The sequence below is a fragment of the Populus trichocarpa genome, chromosome 13 (genome assembly GCF_000002775.5).
Source record: "Populus trichocarpa isolate Nisqually-1 chromosome 13, P.trichocarpa_v4.1, whole genome shotgun sequence".
NCBI classification, from domain to species: Eukaryota; Viridiplantae; Streptophyta; class Magnoliopsida; order Malpighiales; family Salicaceae; genus Populus; species Populus trichocarpa.
The window spans coordinates 11568163-11588520 of NC_037297.2; the positions used below are offsets into that span (position 1 = coordinate 11568163).

General features: G+C 31.7%; 3 protein-coding genes across 3 annotated transcripts; all 3 read right to left on the reverse strand.

Annotated features, from left to right (window-relative positions):
- Nucleotides 1–2010: 2010 nt before the first annotated feature.
- On the reverse strand, nt 2011–5419 carry LOC18104398 (protein NRT1/ PTR FAMILY 5.10). The gene is made up of 4 exons (XM_006376163.3): nt 5224–5419; nt 4919–5136; nt 4143–4687; nt 2011–3073 (listed from the first exon to the last, which is right to left on the reverse strand). Exons 1-4 carry the CDS (start codon nt 5345–5347, stop codon nt 2257–2259), a joined length of 1704 nt encoding a protein of 567 aa, XP_006376225.1. The 5' UTR covers nt 5348–5419; the 3' UTR covers nt 2011–2256.
- Nucleotides 5420–12695: 7276 nt separating this feature from the next.
- Nucleotides 12696–16119, reverse strand: LOC18104399 (protein NRT1/ PTR FAMILY 5.10). The gene is made up of 4 exons (XM_006376164.3): nt 15177–16119; nt 14870–15087; nt 14185–14729; nt 12696–13588 (listed from the first exon to the last, which is right to left on the reverse strand). The coding sequence occupies exons 1-4, from the start codon at nt 15292–15294 to the stop codon at nt 12772–12774; spliced, it is 1698 nt and encodes a 565-aa protein (XP_006376226.1). The 5' UTR covers nt 15295–16119; the 3' UTR covers nt 12696–12771.
- Nucleotides 16120–17457: 1338 nt separating this feature from the next.
- LOC18104400 (60S ribosomal protein L15) lies at nt 17458–19508 on the reverse strand. Its single transcript, XM_006376165.3, has 4 exons — nt 19342–19508; nt 18956–19122; nt 17961–18158; nt 17458–17829 (listed from the first exon to the last, which is right to left on the reverse strand). The coding sequence occupies exons 1-4, from the start codon at nt 19343–19345 to the stop codon at nt 17584–17586; spliced, it is 615 nt and encodes a 204-aa protein (XP_006376227.1). The 5' UTR covers nt 19346–19508; the 3' UTR covers nt 17458–17583.
- Between the last annotated feature and the right edge of the window lie 850 nt (nt 19509–20358).

The window sequence follows — 20358 nt, forward strand, 5'->3', positions numbered from 1 at the left end:
ATAAACTTAGGTCTAGCGTCCCAGCCAAACCTAAGTTTTTGAAGTCTGGTATCCCTAATAATAATAAAAATAATATTATTAAAATTGTCTAACCCAAGTTCTTATAGTTTTTACTTTTTAATTCATTCAAATCAAATTTATGGTTTTTTTTCGATAATAATAATATTGTTTTTTAAATTTAATAATAATACAAATATTAAGAATAAGAATAACACTAATAATCAATTAATCATAATAATAATAAGAATAATGACGATGACAACAACAACAACATTAATAATAATAATTTTTAATCTTACCCTTCAAATCAAATCTATGGTTTTTTTTAATAGTAATAATATTTTTAAAAAAATTATTAATAATTATATTAATAATATTTTTAATATTAATAATAATATAAAATATGTCTGACTTAAGTTCTTATAGTTTTTAATTTTACCCTTCAAATCAAATCTATTGTTGTTTTTCAATATTAATAATATTTTTTAAAATTTTATTAATTATTATATTAGCAATATTCGTTATAATAAAAATAATAATATTTATAATATTAATAATAATATTAAACTTGCATGACCTAAGTTTAAGTGGGTCTGGCTACAACGCCAAGCCTAAGAGCATTGGGTCTAGCTGCAACACCAAACCCAAGAGCCTTGGATGTGAGTCTGACTGCAAGATTGTGTCATGAAAGTGTGATAACTAAATAGAAAAAAATTTAATATTAAAGAATGAAATTAAACAAAAACATATTAATTAAAAAGGAAAAAAAAACAAAGCAAAGCACTATTCCAATGAATAGTGCTTTGTGAGGAGGGGTACAATAAAATTCCATCAGGAGATCACGATAATCTAATGAAAAATAAACAAAACAAATCATAAAGTTTAATTCTCAATCAAATAGATATTAAAAGATGAAATTGGAAGAAAAAAACTAATTAAGAAAAAGAAAAAAAATCTGAATCAACTGGGTTAACCCGTCAAACCTGGGATCCGTGTCATGAGAGTGTGATAACTAAATAGAAAAAAATTTAACATTAACGAACTAAATTAAACAAAAAAAGATTTGATTAAAAAAAGCAAAAAAAAAGTAATAACTAATAATATTTTTTTCAAATTTATTAATTATTATATTAGCAATATTCATTATAATAAAAATAATAATATTTATAATACAAATAATAATATTAATAATAATATCAAACTTGCATGACTCAAGTTTAAGTGGATCTAGTTGCAACGCTAGGCTCAAAAGCCTTTGGTCTAGCTACAACACTAAACCTAAGAGCCTTGGATGTGGGTTTGGCTGCAAGGTCGTATCATGAAAGTATGATAACTAAATAAAAAAATTTAATATTAGAGAATAAAATTAAACAAAAAAAAAGATTAATAAAAAAAAAACAAAGCAAACCACTATTCTAATAAATAAGAGCAGCTTTTTCTTAGAGTTAGAGTATTATGCCTGCTTTGCACATCATTTTTTCTTGTTCTTTTAGGTAATTAGAGTAGTTTATGTGTACTCTGTGTGTACTCGATGCATGTAATGAAGTTGTGTTTTTTGTTTTCAAGAGTGTGAAATTGTTCTTGTATAGTTAAAGAAATATTGTTGAGTATTTTTATTTGATGGGAGAGTTGGTGGAGATTTAGAGTAGCTGAATTTTTTGAGGTGGGAAAATTAGTTACTCTTCTATTTCTGTAGTCTCTAAATTGAATAATCTAGATTTTGTTTAAATTTTTATATAGGACACCATTAAATGAAGTCGTAAAAAATTCTCAAACTAAATTTAAGCTTTCCACAATTATGTCCTAGATTGAAAGGTGACAAATGAATATTTCTCAAAATATACTTGCTGTTAATTATTAAAAAAAAAAACAAATTAAAGAACTTGAACAAAGAAAATATCACACTCACAAGACCGCAGCAGGCAAGTTCTTATGTTTTCAACTATTGGTGTCCAAAGATTTCGAACTTGATTTAGTTTCTCTGGGTAAGAAACTGGAACGCAGACCTGATTCATTAAGCCAGACAATCATGATTTATTGCACCAATCAAATACCAAACAGGCCTTGGCACATGAAGTAAATGCACAACAAGAATTACGCTGTAGTTTCACGTTCACGTACCAAAATATATTACATTTTGAAACGTAAAACAAAGAATGAACTTGAAACATCCTAGGCTGCTTCCCTGTTGCAGGTAGTGATCTGGGTTCAAGATCAACAATTGCGATCGTGTTCAGAGAACATTCTATTTATAGTTTATACAGTGCCTCCCCTATTATAAATGTAAGATTTTGCAAAACATACATAAGCAACCAATTGTACTGCACTCAACCCAGCTAGCAGCCAATAGAAATAATCAAGATGAGCCCGATTCAGATTATTAGCAAACCAGCTATATCGGCCATTCCCACCAGTTGCTTTCTCAATGATAGAGATAAGAAAGCTGCTTAGAAAGCTTCCAACACCAAAGATACTAAGGTAGAGTGAAAGACCAACACTCCTCAAGTCACTGGGGACCTGATCATAGAAAAACTCTTGCAGGCCAACCATGGTAAACGCTTCGGCAACTCCAAACAAGACATATTGAGGAATTAACCACCAAACACTCATTGGAATCGTCACATTTGGCAGATCAACTAGTCCATGTTCTTGGGCAGTTTTGAGCCTCTTCATCTCAACGAGAGCAGCAACAATCATAGCCACAACAGATATAAACATACCACTTCCAATTCTCTGAAGCATTGTAATGCCAGAGGGTTTTCTGGTTAAAGCTCTTGCTATAGGAACAAGGACACGATCATAGATTGGAATGAAGAGTACAATGGAGAGGCTGATAAAAGATTGAAGTGAAGCCGCTGGCAAGTCCAAACTGGGTGAAATCGATCTATCCATAGTAACTCCTTGCTTAGTGAAGAAAGTTGAGGTCTGTGCAAACACTATAGCAAATACCAAGCACGTAGCCCATATTGGAACAAGCCTAAGTAATGCCTTTGCTTCTTCAACATCACCGAGGCTGCATACCTTCCCATCTTCCTTTAAGCCATTTGGTGCAAGCAGGGCTTTGTTGAGGAACCTGTTACATTAGAAGATCCAAATTGCTATCTCAGAGGTGCTATGTGGAGCAAAGTAATTCAGACTGTTTTATGTAAATTTCATCACTCCAAGTTCTTATGCTAGAAAAAACAGATGAGATACTGTCAGTAAAACACTCTAGGGTAGCACAAGTCATTTTACATGGTGAAATATAGGAGTTCCCTCACTATAACATTCAAGTTTCCTGTTCTCTAAACTATATGGCTAGGAATCAACAAGCACTTGAAGTCGATAAAGCATCTTGAAGCCATATCAAACGGTAGTTGTTGCCAACCCCGCAAACAACAATTCAAATGCTTGAAGATCGTGCTCTCACAGTGCCTTATAACTAAGATCCTCAACCAACTGGCAAGAACAGAAAACAACCTTTGTTGAATGCCTATAGAAACATAAACCAGATGCATTTCAGAAGTTATGTAAATCATTTTACGGACTGAACACTACATTTATTATGCATAAAAAACAATTATACAGCCTAATAAATTATGGGTGAATATATCTTAAGGATCTCTCCACTGACTAATTTAGCTTTTGGGCTTGGAGTTTTAACATGGTAAATTTTGTTTATAGACTTCATGCCTCAGCCCCTTCAATTTTTTATGCTGGTTGTGGATCCATTTATCTCAGTTTCTATTGACTTCTTTAATTATAACATTTAGCGCTATTGGGTTTGCATGCAAGGAAGCAATGTTCAAGGCGGAAGTCATACATTTGTTTGGTACAAAATACAATACAATTCAATGTAATTGCTGCATGGAGCTTAAGGACCTTTCCACCTACTAACCAGTACTTTTGGGTTGGGTGATTTAAAAATTGAAAATTATAAAGAAGCTAGTAGTTTTCTACATGAATGTTTAGAAGAATCACAGATCTTAAAACTATTTCCAGATAGGATATTACGTACTTTGTGAATCCAAAATGGTTAAAAATAAAAAGCCTAAAAAAGTCTTTTGAAGTGTACTTAAAAGTCTCCTGACTACTTTGATGCATTTGTATTTACTTATAAATCGTAAAAAAGGGCCGATGCTATTTACTTAAAAGTCTCTTACTTGTACTGCTCAGAACTTTGGTGTGGTAGGGTTCCACGGGTTTCTTCCTCAAATGCTATTGCAGAAGGGGTGGTTCTCCAATTCCTAATCGAAGACACAAAAACCCAACCAATCCTCAGAAATGCGCTTTTCTCATCCCCTTTTATACTATATCGATACGTCTTAGTGCCAAGTAAGAAGATGATAAGTGCAATAACCATCACAGCACAAGGGATTCCAAATCCAAGACCCCAGTTAAGATTGTCTTGGATGTAGTTTAAAACCAGCAATGTTACTACTGTTCCGGCACACATGAAACAATACCACCAATTGAAGAAAGAGCTTTTTGCTTTGGATTCCTGAGGGTCCTGTCCATCAAACTGATCCGCTCCAAAAGCCTGAACGCAAGGTTTGTGCCCGCTTTGGCCAATCGCTACTAAATAGAGAGCAAAGAAGAACAAAATCAGTTGAAATGGAACCGGAGAACTTGGCAAATTAGTGCTTCGGAAGCCAGTAGCAGCAGCGTGGGAAGGAAGTAGAGCTGATAGAGTCAACAAGCCAAGTCCCTTTGACAATGGAGAGAGAAACTTTGTTAAACAAAAACAGCTGATAATTGCAAGTCCAAAACTGAGCATAATGCACTTCGAAAAGACATATCATCAAGGAACAAAACCATGGTTAAGTATCATAGATTATTATCATTAGCTAGTGTCTTAAGCACATTAGTTAGTTAAAGTTGTCTGAACGTCCCCGGTCTTGATTCATGCTATATTAGAGAGAGAGACGGGATGGTTTACCAAAATGTAAATAAGCGAAGCGAAAATGATGGTTCTGTATCTGCCAAGAAAAGAATCAGCAACAAATGCACCTAACAAGGGCAGCAACGACGCCGTGCCCGCCCACACATTCACGTTCTCCGCCGCAGTAGCCGTTGACTGACCCAACGGGCCGGTCAAATACGTAATTAAGTTGGAAGAAATTCCATAATACGCAAATCTCTCTGCAACTTCCACACCTTCACTTCCATAAAGAAAAATATGTGTATATAAATATAAGAAATTAAATAAAAACGAGAAATTTTAAAATTTGTTAAATAATTTACCTATGATGAAAGATGCGGATCTCCATCCACCAGAATTGGATCTATAAGCGGGTCGGCTTTTATAGTCGACAGAACCATCAACGATGTCGTATGAGAGGAGTGGAGTTTGGTTAGAGGAGGACATGGCCGTGTCTCTCTCTGGTGTTTGTTCAACTATTGTTAGCAGCCACCGCAGCAATTATTATTATTGTCCTTCTCTCCGATTGAGTGGCCCTCAGAGTTTTGCATTTCTTTCTTTCTTGCGTAAACTTTAGTTTGGTCCCTATAGATTCATCAATACTTCATTCCTATCTCTATAATTCAAAATACTTTCAATTCTACCACTGATCATTAAAATAGCCTGCATTTTCAGTTTTTGTTTTTTTTAGGTTCGTGTTGAGATCAGAGATCTAATAGAAAAAAATAAAAATAAATTATAAAATTTAATTTTTAATCAATTTAATTTTAAAGATAAAATAAAAAAATTAATTAAAATAAAAAATAACTTGAGTCAATCCTAGATAATTTGCTAAATCTTGATTTGGGTTATAAAACAAGAATAACATTTATATAAAACAAATCAAAATAAATTATGAAACTCAAATCTTAATTAAATTAATATTAAATAATGAAATTAAAAAAATCAATTAAAAAAACAATTAAGTTTATTTGAATTAACTTGTTAAAATTATGACACAAGTCATAAAATTATTATAACCCTATAAATATCAAATCAAAATAAATTATTAAACTTAACCCATAAAAAATCCAATATTAATTGAAATAATAATAATAATAATAATAATCGATTGAACAGTGCAGTGCTTTGTGAGAGCCTCCTCTTCTCTTTAAGTAATTGCAGGTGTTAATTTTCTCAAATTAGATAGTTCAATCTAACCTCTTAATAATCTCTTAATAATTTATCCAGAAATCAAAACAAATTTACAAACGGCTTCGTGGTAGGACGTGACCACATTTGCTAGTTAGATTAAATTAATTAAAAAATATATAAATAAAGTTAAAAGGAATACAAAAACATTTTTTCCACAACTATTACCACTATGAATTATAATAATAATTCATAATATCAGGGTTTATGGGAATTTTAGTTATTGATTTTTTTTTTAATTTAATCCTTATATAATATATTTATGGGGATTGGATTTTAGTTATTGATTTTTTTTAATTTAATTCTTATATGATATGTTTATGGGGATTTAGAGTAAATAATTTTTTTTAATTTTTCTTTATACGATTAATAGGTTAACCTGAATTGACTCGGTTTTTTTGTTGCTTTTTTAAATAAATTTTTTTTTTCATCTTCATCCTTTAATATTAAGTTGTTCGATAATTAAGTTTCATGATTTTATTCAGTTTACTTTCAAATGCAATTACCCTAGTATCACGAGTGGATATGAGATTTTACATCTAGATCCGAGTGAGCTCGGATTGAATTTTCTTATTTTTTTTAATTATATATTTTTTTAATTTTTATTCTTCAACATTTTATTTGCTATAAATTAAACTTCATTTTTTTTTTACTTTCCATAAAACTATCACGTTCTCATTTGATTTATTAGAAATTGATCTTCAGACTTTTTTTTCTACTTTCCTTTCTATGAGAATATCCGAATATTATACCCGTGATTGCAGAGTTTACGGGTTAACCCAGTTTAATTGGAACTTGTTTGTTTTTTAGTTTTTTTTTAATTTTTTTCTTAATTCCACTCTTTAACATTAAGTTGTTTAATAATCTAGAAGGGCTAGAGTTAAGGTTTTTTTACATTTTTTTGGTTTTTTTTTCAATTTAATTTTTTTTCGTGTTTTTTATTTATAATATTTAAATTAACAATTGAACCAATAACTCAAATTTTAAATTTTTTTTCTTGACATTATTTTTTTACATTGAAAAAAAACTTGGTCAGCCCATGGCAAAGCGGGGGACACAAATCTAGTAGAATATATATATGTTATTGATTGAAATGAAAGAGAATTACCGAATAATAATTAGGTTTGATTAAAAATTACTTGAACTTTTGAATTGAGGATATAAAATTTACATTTTTCCATGGAAATCAAAATATTATGGACACAAATCATAGACCCAACCAAACAAAGAAAAATTCTTGAAATGGTAAAAGGTTTTTTGCTGAAATATATAGGTGCTTAAAATCTTAATCAACTTGATTTAGGATATAAATTGCTCATAATCTTCATTATCAACGGTTAATCCCAAAAAATAGGAAAAACAAATGTATGATCATTAAGATAATCAACTAGGTTTGATTTTGAACATAATTATTCACTGTATCCAATCTACTTCATGGTGAAAATGAAATTGCTGGGTCAATGTGCTGGTTCGAAGATAAATACATGGCCTGTCCATTTGAAAGAAACCATATGATGGGCCTCGGTGGTGTATGGAGTTTTGTGATTGATTTTGTTTAGGACTGGTTCATTGTTTTTTTTACCAAAAAAACAAAGTTCAGAACTATTAAATAAAAGCACTAAAGCCTAGCCCGATATCCCGGTGGCCCGAAGCTCATAATAAGCTAGGAACGAGCTTTAATAATAGGCTCAAGTAACCAGCCAAGCCTGAGATAAAATTAAAAAAAAAAACAAAAAAATAACACAAGTCAATCTACATTAACCTATCAAACCTGCGAAGATATAAGATTGAGATAATTCTAAAAAAAAAAACAAAGTATGAAGAAAAATCCTCAATAAAATCCTTGTTTAATGACAAAATTGAAAAACATCAATTAAAAAGGACAAAAACATAACAACCCAAATTAATATGAATTAATTTGTCAAGCCCATGATCTAGATCATGAGACTGTAATAACCTCAAATAAAACAAATTGAAACAAATTATATCAATTAATCCAATGTTGAAAGATAAAATTGAAAAAAAAAGATCAATTAAAAAAGGACCTAGAAAAAAACTTAAGTCAACCATGATTAACCTGTCAAAGTCACAATACGGCTCGACTGAGATAATTTCATATAAAAAAATTAAAATAAATTATGAAATTCAATCCTCGATAATCTAATATTAAATAATAAAATTAAAAATACATCAAAAAAAATATATATATATATATATATATTTATATATATATATATATATATATATCATTTAATATTAGATTTATTATAGATTAAACTTCATAATTTATTTCAGTTTGTTTTCTATAAAGTTATCTTAGTCTCATGAAATCACGAGTTTTACAAATTAATCTAGTTGACTCGGATTTTTTTTTGTTCTTTTTATAGTTTATTTTTTTTAATTTCATCATTCACCAATTAGGTTGATTAGATAAACTTCATAATTTATTTCAGTTTACTTTCTATAAGGTTATCTCAATCTCATAACCTGAATTAAGAGTTTTGCGGTTTAAATTGGGTTAAATAGAGTCTTCTTTTAATTTGTTTTTTTTCCTCTATTTCATCATTCAATGTTAATGTAGCCCAACTTAAAAATTCATATTATCATTAATGTTTACTTTTTGACAAGACATTTATTTTTAATTTAACCATATCGATGAACCAATAAATCTTTTTTTTACTGAAATTTTAGTAGAATTTCCTCTATATTTATAACATCTCAAGTTATCAACTAAACATGTACACTTCAAAAAAACAATATTTTTCAAACTCGATCCAATCATTCTGGATCATATTCACCACATCTATAACATAAGTTATATTTTTTCAAACACTTTTTCCTCTTTCTTATTTTTTTTACATGTTAAAAATAAACGGCAAGACCACATTTATAATCTTTCTTGAACTATAAAACTTCAAGGAAAATAAAATGAATGTTCAAGATTAAAGTATGAAAGGATTTCCTAAACAAATTCCATTTCATTGGAAAACAAATACATTATTTAGAAATTATAACTTGAAGAGCATATATGCAAAGTTCATAACATGAAAAGATAACTACTATACTTATCCTCACAAGATAAAGTAACTAGTAATTTAGTTATAAGTCTAGTAAATTTAGATAACATCCCAAAAGTTTAACAAACAAACATTAGTCAAATAAATTCATCAAGTTTACATTACAAAAGTCTAGCTATCTAGAACAAAATAGATACATCCCCAACTAAAATACTACTTTTGTCGTGATTGAGATATACCTGTGAATCAAACATATAAATTTAAAATTACTTTTCAAATGAAAACTCTTATTTTTTTTAATATGTAAACTACAATGCCTTGTGTTCTCCTTTGGTCATATGGTTTTCTTTTTACTAAATCTTTTTATACATGCTTTTGTTCCTAAAAATATACAATTAATGATTTTTTACCATTAGGAATCTAATTAACTCGATTAATACCTACATTTGTTTAGAATGATATCTTTAGCTTTCATGATCCGAAAGAAAAACACAACACCATTTAATGTCAATATCAACATAACTATGTTGATATCATTAGCCAACCATAACCCAGTAGACTAATCAAGTCTTTGTTAATGGCGATATCAACATAACCTTGTTGATATTATTAGCCAACTGCAACTTGATAGGCTAATCAAGTTTTTATTAATGTTGATATCAACATTACCATAGCCGACCATGACCCGGTAGGCTAATCAAGTCTTTTTTAATGATGATATCGGTAGGCTAATCAAGTATTGGTTAATGATGATATCAACATAATTATATTGATATCAGTAGGCCAGCACTAAGCCTTGGTAAAATGGCCATCATTTTTCTTTAATTTCTTCAATTGTAACTTGTCCCAACCCGTAATTATACTCATCAACATGACTATAACATCATTTCAGCAATTCAAACAAGTAATTCCTCAAATCCCTAATTTTCTCCACCCAAAAATTTATGTTCAATTATTAACCTTGCATAATTTACATTAATTGCTCCAAAACAAGAATTATTACCTTGCAATATGAAGAATTGAAGAAGAAAAATGACAAGGATTTCCTTAATTTCTCCCCTCCTTTCCTTCTCCTCAAAATTTTCCAACTCTCCTCCTCCTCCTCCCTAGCTTTAACTCCCTCAATCTTCCAACCCTCCTTTTTATCCATTTGATCAAGAGTTTTTGTACAATTTATAGAGATTTTGCAAGAAATTTAAAATTTCCTCTTCCCATCTCTTTAGATGCTGAGGCCGGTTGCCCTTGGCTTTTTATATGCTATAAAAAGTCTTACAATTACCAAATTTCCCTTGCAGTTGGATTTCAAGTGTTTTTTGTCCAATCGGTTACCCTTTCTCGGTACACTTTAACAATCAATGATACCCAAATCTATATTTAAATTATTAGACACTACCTGTAATTTAGATTTAGATTTTTTTTATTAAGTTATTTTAATTTTATGATTTAGATTTCACAATTCAACCCGGGTTGAATCAAGATTTTTTTTGTCATTTTCTAATTAATTTTTTTTATTTTCATTCTTTAAAATTAATTTGATTGAGAATTGAGCTTCAATATATTTTTTTGTTTTGCTTTTTATAAAGATATCACGGTCTCATGACCCGAATCGTAGATTTTACAAGCTAACTTGGGTTGATTTGAGTCGATCCAATATGTTGTCTCCTTAATATTAAAAAAATATGTTATTTTGAATTTTTTTTAGTCAAACTATGTTTTTTTTTAATTGTTCAGGTTGTCTTTGGACTTGCTTAGTTACTTGGGTCACATCGGGTCAATCTCTACATGGTTTAATTTTTTTTCCTTCTTGAAAACACATTAGCATAATTTTTTTTTTACTTTTAAAAAAAATTGATCTGACCCATAACATAACATAATAGATGTAAATGATCTAGTATTCTATTAAAAGAAATGAAAAACATTATGGTATTGTATTGTTTTATTCACTGTTCATAGTATAACAACTTAATTTTTCAAAAACAAACAACCAGTAAAAGCATGGTTTGATTTTTAAAAAAATAAAAATGACATCTTTTTTTTTTAATAACGAGACGATAACATATTGGATCTTGATCCAGTCTTTGCAGGTTAACTCACTAAACTTGCAACTTGTATCATAGTCTTCACTAGGTTTAATTTTTTTAAAAAAACTATTTTTAATTTAATGATATTATAAAAAAAATAAATTCTTATAAAATTGAATACCAACTAAATATTAAGATGTTTGTTTGAGACTCCAATAACCTTGTAGAAAGAAAACAAAAAACAATTATGAAAAGCAATGTAAAATCAATAAAATATTAAAGAATGAAATTGAAAGAAAAAAAAATAGAATGTAGAATTTTTTTAGAAAAAAGAAAAAGGTCTTCATAATTTGTTTAAGTTTGCTTTTATAAGGTTATTTTAATCTCAAAAAAATGACTTGATATTTGATTGATACTCAATTATGCGAGCATTTATATTTGTTATCATATCATTAAGTAAAACATAGTTATTAAAAATAAAGTTGTTAAACATAATGGAGTTCATGATCTGGGTCGTGAGTTTGGTGGGATAAGTCGTAAAGTCCGGATCCATCTAATATGTTGTCATCTTAATATTAAAAAAAAAGATGCAATCCAGAATTTTTTTAAAGTCAAACCGTGTTTTTTATCAGTCATTCGGATTATCTTTGGACCCATCAACTTAACCGGGTCACGTTAGGGTAACTCTCACGATATTAATTTTAAATCAATCCTAGCAACGAGTAAGTCGGGAGAATTTAAAATTGACCATCTGGATCAGATTTAATAACAATACTAAGATAGTGTTTAGAATTGTGATAGCAATTGTTTTTCAAATTGTTTTCGCTTGAAAATATATTAAAATAATATTCTTTTTATTTTTCAAATTTTATTTTTGACATTAGCACACTGAAACAAACTAAAAACATATAAAAAATTAATTTAAAACAAATTATTTTTTTTTAAAAAAACACGGTATTATCACATAAACAAACTCGGCCTAAACAGTTCTATAAAACCTAAAAAAAAAATTAATTTTAAAAAATTATTAATCCAACTCGCAATGTATTGCAGAACAAAAAACTATTACTATACTATTTGCATAAGATAATAAATTTTGCTAAATATACATACTTCTTCAATTCATTTACTTCGGTGTGCTTATAGAACAGTACTTGTAATTATAGAGTGAGAATAAATTTTTTATGTTTTTAAATATTTTGATGTATTGATGTCGAAAATTATTTTTTTTAAAATATTATTTTGATGTATTTTCTAAGTGAAAAATATTTTGAACAGCAACTGCTACCACAGTCACAAACACCCCAATGTGCCTATGGCTAGTAACCGCGCAGTTGGCCACACATCATTTAGGAACCATTTGGGAACGCGGTCCAACCCGCATTCCTAAAAATTTTAATTTTTTTTATTGAAATTAATATATTTTTTAGTGTTTTTGGATCGTTTTGATGCGCTCATATCAAAAATAATTTAAAAAAATAAAAAAAATATTATTTTAATGTTTTTCTGAGTGAAAAACACTTTGAAAATAAATCGCAACCACACTCCTAAAATACCCAAACAATGTGTTTATAAAGCATTTTTTATTTATTTTTCTTTTAAATTATTATTTTTATAATCTTAGACTGAGAAATCACTGCTTTTATGTTGCGCCTCCCCTGCTATAAATGTAAGACTTTCCAAAATACAAGAAAGCAACAAACTGTACAGCACTCAACGCAGCTAGTAGCCAGTAAAAGTAATCAAGATGTGCCCGATTCAGGTTATTGGCAAACCAGCTATAATGACCATCCCCACCGGTTGCTTTATCAATGATGGAGATAAGAAAGCTGCTTAGAAAGTCTCCTACGCCGATGACACTGAGGAAAAGAGCAAGACCCACGCTCCTTAATTCACTTGGGACCTGATCATAGAAAAATTCTTGCATTCCAATCATGGTGAACACGTCAGCAGCACCGAGCAGGACATTTTGAGGAATTAACCACCAAGCACTCATAGGAATCGTCACCTCTGGCGTATCCACTAGTCCATATTGCTGAGCTTTCTTGAGCCTCTTCATTTCAACTAGAGCAGCAACTACCATGGCAAGAAAAGATAAAAATACCCCAGTACCGATTCTTTGTAGCATTGTAATGCCAGAAGGTTCCCCAGTTAAAGCCCTGGCTACAGGGACGAAGGCACGATCGTAGATTGCAACTAAAACAACAACCGTGGCAGGAATAAATAATTGAACTGAAGCTGCAGGAAATTCGAGATCTGCTGAAACTGATCTATTCATAGTTATGGCTTGCCTAGTAAACAAAGTTGCGGGCTGTGCAAACACAATAGCATATATCAAGCACGTTGTCCATATCGGAACAAGCCTAAGTACTGCCTTGGCTTCTTCTACTTCTCTGAGGCTACAAACCTTGCTGTCTCCCTTCGAGTCAATAGGGTCAAGCAGGGCTTTGTTCAGAAACCTGCCACATTGGAAAATCGAAAATTGCAATCTTAGAAAGTGAAAGTTTAGCTAAATTTTTGTTGCTTCACCACTCAAAAAACAAGGTTCCCACTGGTTAAATATCACGTTTTTTTTTTTGACAATTACAGGTAGTGGAGCATCTGCAGGCCCCTTTGAGACACTGCAACTAATCAACCACGGCTTGGGACTTTGATACACCAGCCTCTGATGGACTTTTGCATCTGTTTATCCCTGGTCACTGGTTAATTATCATGTAGTGGACAACTCTATGAAGTGATAGAGTAAGGGTTTATCTGCAGGATAGGAATATTACATTTATTTGGTTTTAAACGTATTCTGATTTAATAAATTATGGATTTGTCTGCGTACCAAATTGAGAATGCTTTAACAAATCATAATGGTTTTTACCGAGTATTTCACTGGATGCTTCATTGAAAACAGTAAGCACAAGAAAACCTTGACATTTCGAATTAAAAAAGGCTTGTACTTCCAAAAGGCTCTTGATTTATCAGAAAACTTCTTTCTGGTTGAGGTATAGTTAATATTCGCTTCTATAAAAATTCTCAAAAAGTCGTAACATTAGTTCTCTCTTACTTGAATTGCCCAGAACTTTGCTGAGGTTGGGCTCTGTGAGTTTCTTCTTCAAAGGCTACTGCAGTAGTGATTCGCCAATTCCTAAAAGTCGCAACAAAGACCCGACCGACTCTCAAAAACGCGTGTTTCTCTTCTTCCCTTCTGATACTATACCGATATGTCCTAGTTCCAAGTAAAAATATTGCAAGTGCCCCAGCCAAAATAAGACATGGGATCCCAAATCCCAGAACCCAATTAATGTTGTCTTGGATGTAGTTTAAGGCCGGTAGGACTGCTATGAGGCCAGCATTCATAAAAAAATGCCACCAATTGAAGAACGAGCTTTTGGCTTTGCGCTCCTCAGGGTCTTGTGCATCAAACTGATCAGCTCCAAAAGCCTGAACACAAGGCCTGAATCCACCTTGTCCAAGTGCTACTAGATAGAGAGCAAAGAAGAACAAAATCAGAACTGGATCAGGAGAGCACGACCCGGCACTATCGGAACTTTGGCAGCCAGAAGAACCGAGAGGAGGAAGAACAGCTGATAGAGCCAGCAAGCCAAGTCCCTGTGAATTGAGATTACGTTATAGATGCCCTTATGTTCAGACTATCATGAACAGTTACGTTAGCAAATATTAGACAATCACAAGCAAACTGTCACGCCTCTGGAAAAAAAAACCAGGAGAAAGAAAATCTAAATACTTACCAAGATGTAGATAAGCGTAGAGACAACAATGGTTCTGTATCTACCAATGAAAGAATCAGCAACAAATGCACCTAACAAAGGCAGCAACCATGCTGTTCCAGACCAAACGTTCATGTTCTCTGCAGCAGTAACCGTTGACTGTCCTAAGGGCCCTGTCAAATACGTTATCAAGTTCCCTGCTATCCCATAATATGCAGACCTCTCTGCAACTTCCACAACTGCATACGCAGACTAGCTGGGTTAATTTACATCAAACAAAATACCAAATATCTTTTGAGTGATGTTTAGTTTTGCTACCAACACATACCTATAATAAAAAGTGTAGATTTCCATCCTCCAGAATTGAATCTATAAACCGGACGGCCTTTGTAGTCAACAGAGTCCTCCACGGGGGTGTCCAATAACAGCGGAGTTTCGATGGCCATATCTTTCTGCTAGCCCTATCCACACCTGACACCACTACTCTCGATAATCGATACAGTGTTTAAAATCCTATCTTAATGTCAGCAATTATTGGTGGGCATGGGCTCACCATTTGAGTGCTCTTCTACATGTTTTATTACAAAACTTTTGCAATGCTTTTGTTCTTACTTAGTGTCTTTTCCACTCACTGTATATTTTAAAGAATTATATAAATCATTGAAAAGATTCTTAGAAAAACAACAGTTAGCGAATGAATTTTTAAGGGTTTAGATGATCGCTGAAGCTTTAAAATTAAGATGGTCTTTCTATAAACAACACGTGGCGAAAGAATTTTTAAAGGCTTAGATGGTAAGGTGTACCGTACCATTCACATGCTAGACAAGAAAGGGCGGGGTGAGAGAAAAAGGGTTGCCGGAAAAACATATTCGGCAGTGGAATGAGCCGAATTGGGTACGTACATCCGCTAGATCTCATGTTCTAATTGTTGATCGCGGATTCGGATTGAAAGATTTGATACAAACTCTTAAAACCATTTGATTTGGATATTTGTCTTTTGGTGTTATTTTGTTTTATTTGGATCTAGAAATACATGTTATACGTTGAGTTGATGAATTTATGCGTTAAATTGAAACTTTAAATGACCTTCAACACTGCCATGGAAGACAACGGGCCTAGAGGTTGAAGAAGACACCTTGGGTAGACGACAGTCGTTTGCATGATGATTTCCTTCAAAAAAAAAACAAAATGGTAAGAGTTTCAGGAGTCAATAACAAATTATTTTAGCTTAATTGAAAAATTAAAACACTCAAATGTATAAACCAGGTAAATTCAAGCATTCAAAATCTCCATTAAAAAATCTAAAGCTAGCTTGAGAAGGCTTTTTTATCTTTTCAGCATGGTTTTATATATATATATATATACACCCTTAAGGCTTATTTAGTAATTTACATTATTAAAACATTAATAAATCAATAATAATAATAATAAAAGCTAATGCATGCTATTCACGCGTCATCGCCCTGCACAGCATTCAAGAGGCGCTTGATTACCATCTCATCGTAATGTAGCAGGTGTAGGTACTGGAGTGGCGTGTTTGGTCAGGTGGCGGCGGTTTAGTGACAATAAATTTTTTTTTCTTCCTCTTTTTTTTTCTTTTATGAGCTGGGTATTCATGCCGAGTCTTTAAAAAATTAATTGTGTTCCAAATTGCATTTGTTTTGAATTTAGTTTTTATTATTTTTATTTTTATTTTTATTTATGTTAATTTTAATGTTTTTTGAAGTGTTTTTTATTTTTAATTTTATCCATTGACATTTAATTTTTATATTCAATCGGGTCCTTATTTTTTTTATTATAATTTTTTTTATTTTTAATATTTTTTTATTTTGTCCTTTAGAATTATTTTTTTTCCTTTAGAATTTAATTTTTTAAAAATTTTGGTCCTCATTTTTTTATTGCTCTTGTTTTATCATTTTCTTCATTTGTTTTTCAATTTAATCCCTAATTAGTTTCTTTCAATTATTTGTTGTGCAAGATTTAGTCCTCATTATTTTAATTTTAATTTCTTTTTTTAATTTTTTTTTATGATTGAGAATTTTTCTTTGTAATTTTTTCATGTTTTTCTTTTACAAGGTCATCTCAATCTCATAACCCGATCTACCAGTTTTGAGCTTCATGATTTGTTTTTGTTTTATTTTTATGGGGCTATCTCTATCTCATATCTCGGATTCAAGTTATTCGAGTTAACCTGGATTAACTTGATTTTTTTAAAATTAATTTTTTTTAATTTTATTATTTATCATTAAATTATTGATTCCTAAGCATTGTAAATTTTTACACTTGTCGACTTATCTGGGGTGCCAGGTGGTCAAGTTAATGAGTGCTAACTTGGTTTTTTTTTTTTAATGTAACTTCAATTTTTTTAAGTCCTTTTTTTTTAATTTATTTTTAAGTCACAATCTCATATTGGATTTTACAGGTTTATAAAATAAGGTTTGTGATTTTTTTTTATATAGTTTTTTTTTTAGAATTATCCTAATTTAATATCCCGGATCACATGAAATTAACCTAAATTGATTTTATCATTATCTAAACATATTTATTTATTTTATAAAAAAATTAACCCGGCAGGCCACCACTTTAGTTTGAAACAACTATGCACCAAATTTAAATAGACAAATACTTCCATGTATTCAGATATCCAAAATTTTGCACTCAATGACTACAATGTCCTCCAAAAAAAAAAATCCAACAAGCGACAACATAAAAACAAGCTCATCACCGAACTCATCTCATCGGTAACGACGAAGGGAGAGGGTGTTGTTTCTCTTCCAGTTTGCCCGGCGAGAGGGTCGAGCTTTGTGGTGCAAGTGTCCCCTGCCACGTAGACCCCTGTATTTCTTCCCAGCAGAGGTAAGGCCACGGAGCTCCCTGTGCTTGTGGACAGGATTGCAGAGCCAGTTGATTCTTGGGTCATTGCGGATGGCATTGTGGGCAACATCAACCAAGATTACCTCAAAGTACTTGTAAGTAGAATCCTGCATTGAAGACAATGCATTACTAATGCAAGTGAAGAGATAACAGTGAGAAAATACAACTCTTAGGTAGGTTACGACTTGTGGTGAAAGTGACGAGTGAAATGAGACACATTCAAACTTAGCCGCCTTACCTCATTAATCCAGTATGAATTGAGAACCCTGAGGCCCCCCAATTTCCGACCAGCACGCTCCTCTGCTACAGACCTCTTGCTTCGTTGAAACTTCAGTTGAGTAACACCCTGGTTTGTGGGCTTACCATATACAATACCCTTCGGAACAGGCCTCTTCCTCCCACCCCGCCTAACACGGACACGATAAACCACGTAGCCCTAAAATAAACAAACTACTTTCAGTATCCATACAGATGTGCAAAGCAATAGACTTTTTATGTGTGTGGCAGCCATGCACACTTCATCGAGTAGAAATTAAGATGAGCTAAAGGAAAACGGGTAAGAATAGCAACTTTAATAGCTTGATTAAACAATGGTGTTACTGATCTCCATTTTTATATCTTCAACGTTGTAAGCAATCACCTAACTATCAAAATCACAAATTCTTAGTGTTCCATTAGAAGACAAACTGAAAGTTTGAACAGAACAAGTCAAGCAAAAATCAAACTTAATAATTTAACATCCAAACAATTTCTTCTCAACCAACTAGGAGATAAAATTCAAGACATCAATAACAACAAATCCAGAAAAGAACAGCAAGAACTCTATCTGATCGAGACAAAAATAAGGTTGACTAAACGAGGGCCCATTTGCTCATATGATCGATTGTTTTGATATTGCAGGTATCAGGAAGCATTCCACAAATGTAAGTAGACACTCTCTCAGGCAGGAATGAATATGCATCAAGAAGCTACTTAACCAGCAAGAATCACACAATGGAAATGAGAAACCTCATTGTTCAGAAACAACAACATTAAGACAAGCACAAGCTGATTATGTCTATCAACATAGTGGAACAGAATTACACACATCGACCAAAACAAACTATGCCCTCTAAAACTTTGTGCCATAATCATCATAAACAGTAAATCTGGCACCTTAAACAGAAATAAAAACTTGAAATAACATACGAAGAAATACTTCTTTCAGATGTAATGACTCAAAAAAAGTGTTACCTGCTTGGCCTTATAGCCCAACCGGCGAGCCTTGTCAGGGCGTGTGGGGTGCGTGACACGAACAATTGAAGGATGCTGACGGTACTCCCAGCACCTAACCCTTTGCAAAAACCTCATCACATCCGATTGTTTCTTCCTCCATAGCTCAGATACGTACTTGTAAGCCCCTATTTACATAAAACCCACAAAAAAAAAAAAAACTTAAGCTCTTCACCACATGCTTACAAAATCTCTAGATTGAAGCAAAAACTTAAGCTCTTTATTTTCTGTGAAAATGAATTTATGTAATACCTACAAAGGTAATAGTTAGCTGATACAAAAGGAGAGATTTGCATTATTCATAAGTGGAAAAAACAAAAGGGTTAGTTTAGAGAGAGAGAAAGTACCCATTGGATCAGAGTAGATCAACAGCGGTGACTGGATGGTGGGGGTGACTGGGGTTTTTAGTTTACAAGATAAAAGGAGAGGGCTTGGCTTGGATCAGTGGAGAAAACATAAACCCTAGTATCAAAACAAAAACTGCACAAACGAAATCTTGGCCGTTCATTTCTTTTCCTTGTTAGATATTCTTTTCTTCTGGTGGCCGAGCCCATTAATAGACTAACCCTTTGTAAAAATGGACAGGCCTCTCCATGGTATCGTACTGCCTGTAATGGCCTTGGTGCAAACACGCATAGCCGAGCAAGACCCAGATTATCATTTTGCTTAGAGTTAAAAAAATAAAAATAAAATGTATGAATTATTTGTTTATTTTTTAAGCTCAAGATTGATAAATATTTAAACCAAAAGAATATAATTAATAGAACAAAACGCCATATAATTTGTCAATGTTAGGTGAATGTTAGGTGAGGTGGTTAATAGTATACATATCTATGTTGTCCATTTTTTCGAATTAAAATAACTAGAAAATTATTTTAGATCTATAATCTCTAAAATAAAAGGTTTTGAATATTTTATTATTTTTATTAAATTATTTTTTAAATTAAAATACTATAATGATTATACTTTATGACATTTTAAGGAAAAAATAGCCATGGTTTTTTATGATGCAATATTTTTTAGTGTATATAGTACACGAAATGTATAGAAAAATTAAAACACATCATTAGATCCTAATACTTGCTCTTATGAAGCCGTAACTTCCTAGTGCAGCATACACCTTATTAGTACAACATCACCACCTTTTATATTTATAAATACATAAATTGTTAGCGTGACACCTATTTTTCTCACAAATGGCTATCACACGCTAACCTTTCTCACTCATAGCTTCTACCAATGGTAGTACAACATACACCTTGTTAGTATAATGCCAAATTTACTCATTAATCACCGGGAACCAACCTTTTTCACTAATGATCATGGTGCCCTACCTGCATAGATAATTGATCTTCATCATTACT

Excerpts from the sequence above, each read along its gene's own strand:
- LOC18104399 (XM_006376164.3), bottom strand. The coding sequence starts at position 15,294 with ATGGCCATCGAAACTCCGCTGTTATTGGACACCCCCGTGGAGGACTCT. Across the intron at positions 15,088-15,176 it reads ATCTACACTTTTTATTATAG|TTGTGGAAGTTGCAGAGAGG; the intron begins GTATGTGTTGGT and ends CTGCGTATGCAG. Across the intron at positions 13,589-14,184 it reads CAAAGTTCTGGGCAATTCAA|GTTTCTGAACAAAGCCCTGC; the intron begins GTAAGAGAGAAC and ends CCAATGTGGCAG.
- LOC18104398 (XM_006376163.3), bottom strand. The coding sequence starts at position 5,347 with ATGTCCTCCTCTAACCAAACTCCACTCCTCTCATACGACATCGTTGAT. Across the intron at positions 5,137-5,223 it reads ATCCGCATCTTTCATCATAG|GTGTGGAAGTTGCAGAGAGA; the intron begins GTAAATTATTTA and ends ATGGAAGTGAAG. Across the intron at positions 3,074-4,142 it reads CAAAGTTCTGAGCAGTACAA|GTTCCTCAACAAAGCCCTGC; the intron begins GTAAGAGACTTT and ends CTAATGTAACAG.
- LOC18104400 (XM_006376165.3), bottom strand. Across the intron at positions 18,159-18,955 it reads TGGGCTATAAGGCCAAGCAG|GGCTACGTGGTTTATCGTGT; the intron begins GTAACACTTTTT and ends TGTTTATTTTAG. Across the intron at positions 17,830-17,960 it reads ATTCATACTGGATTAATGAG|GATTCTACTTACAAGTACTT; the intron begins GTAAGGCGGCTA and ends TCTTCAATGCAG.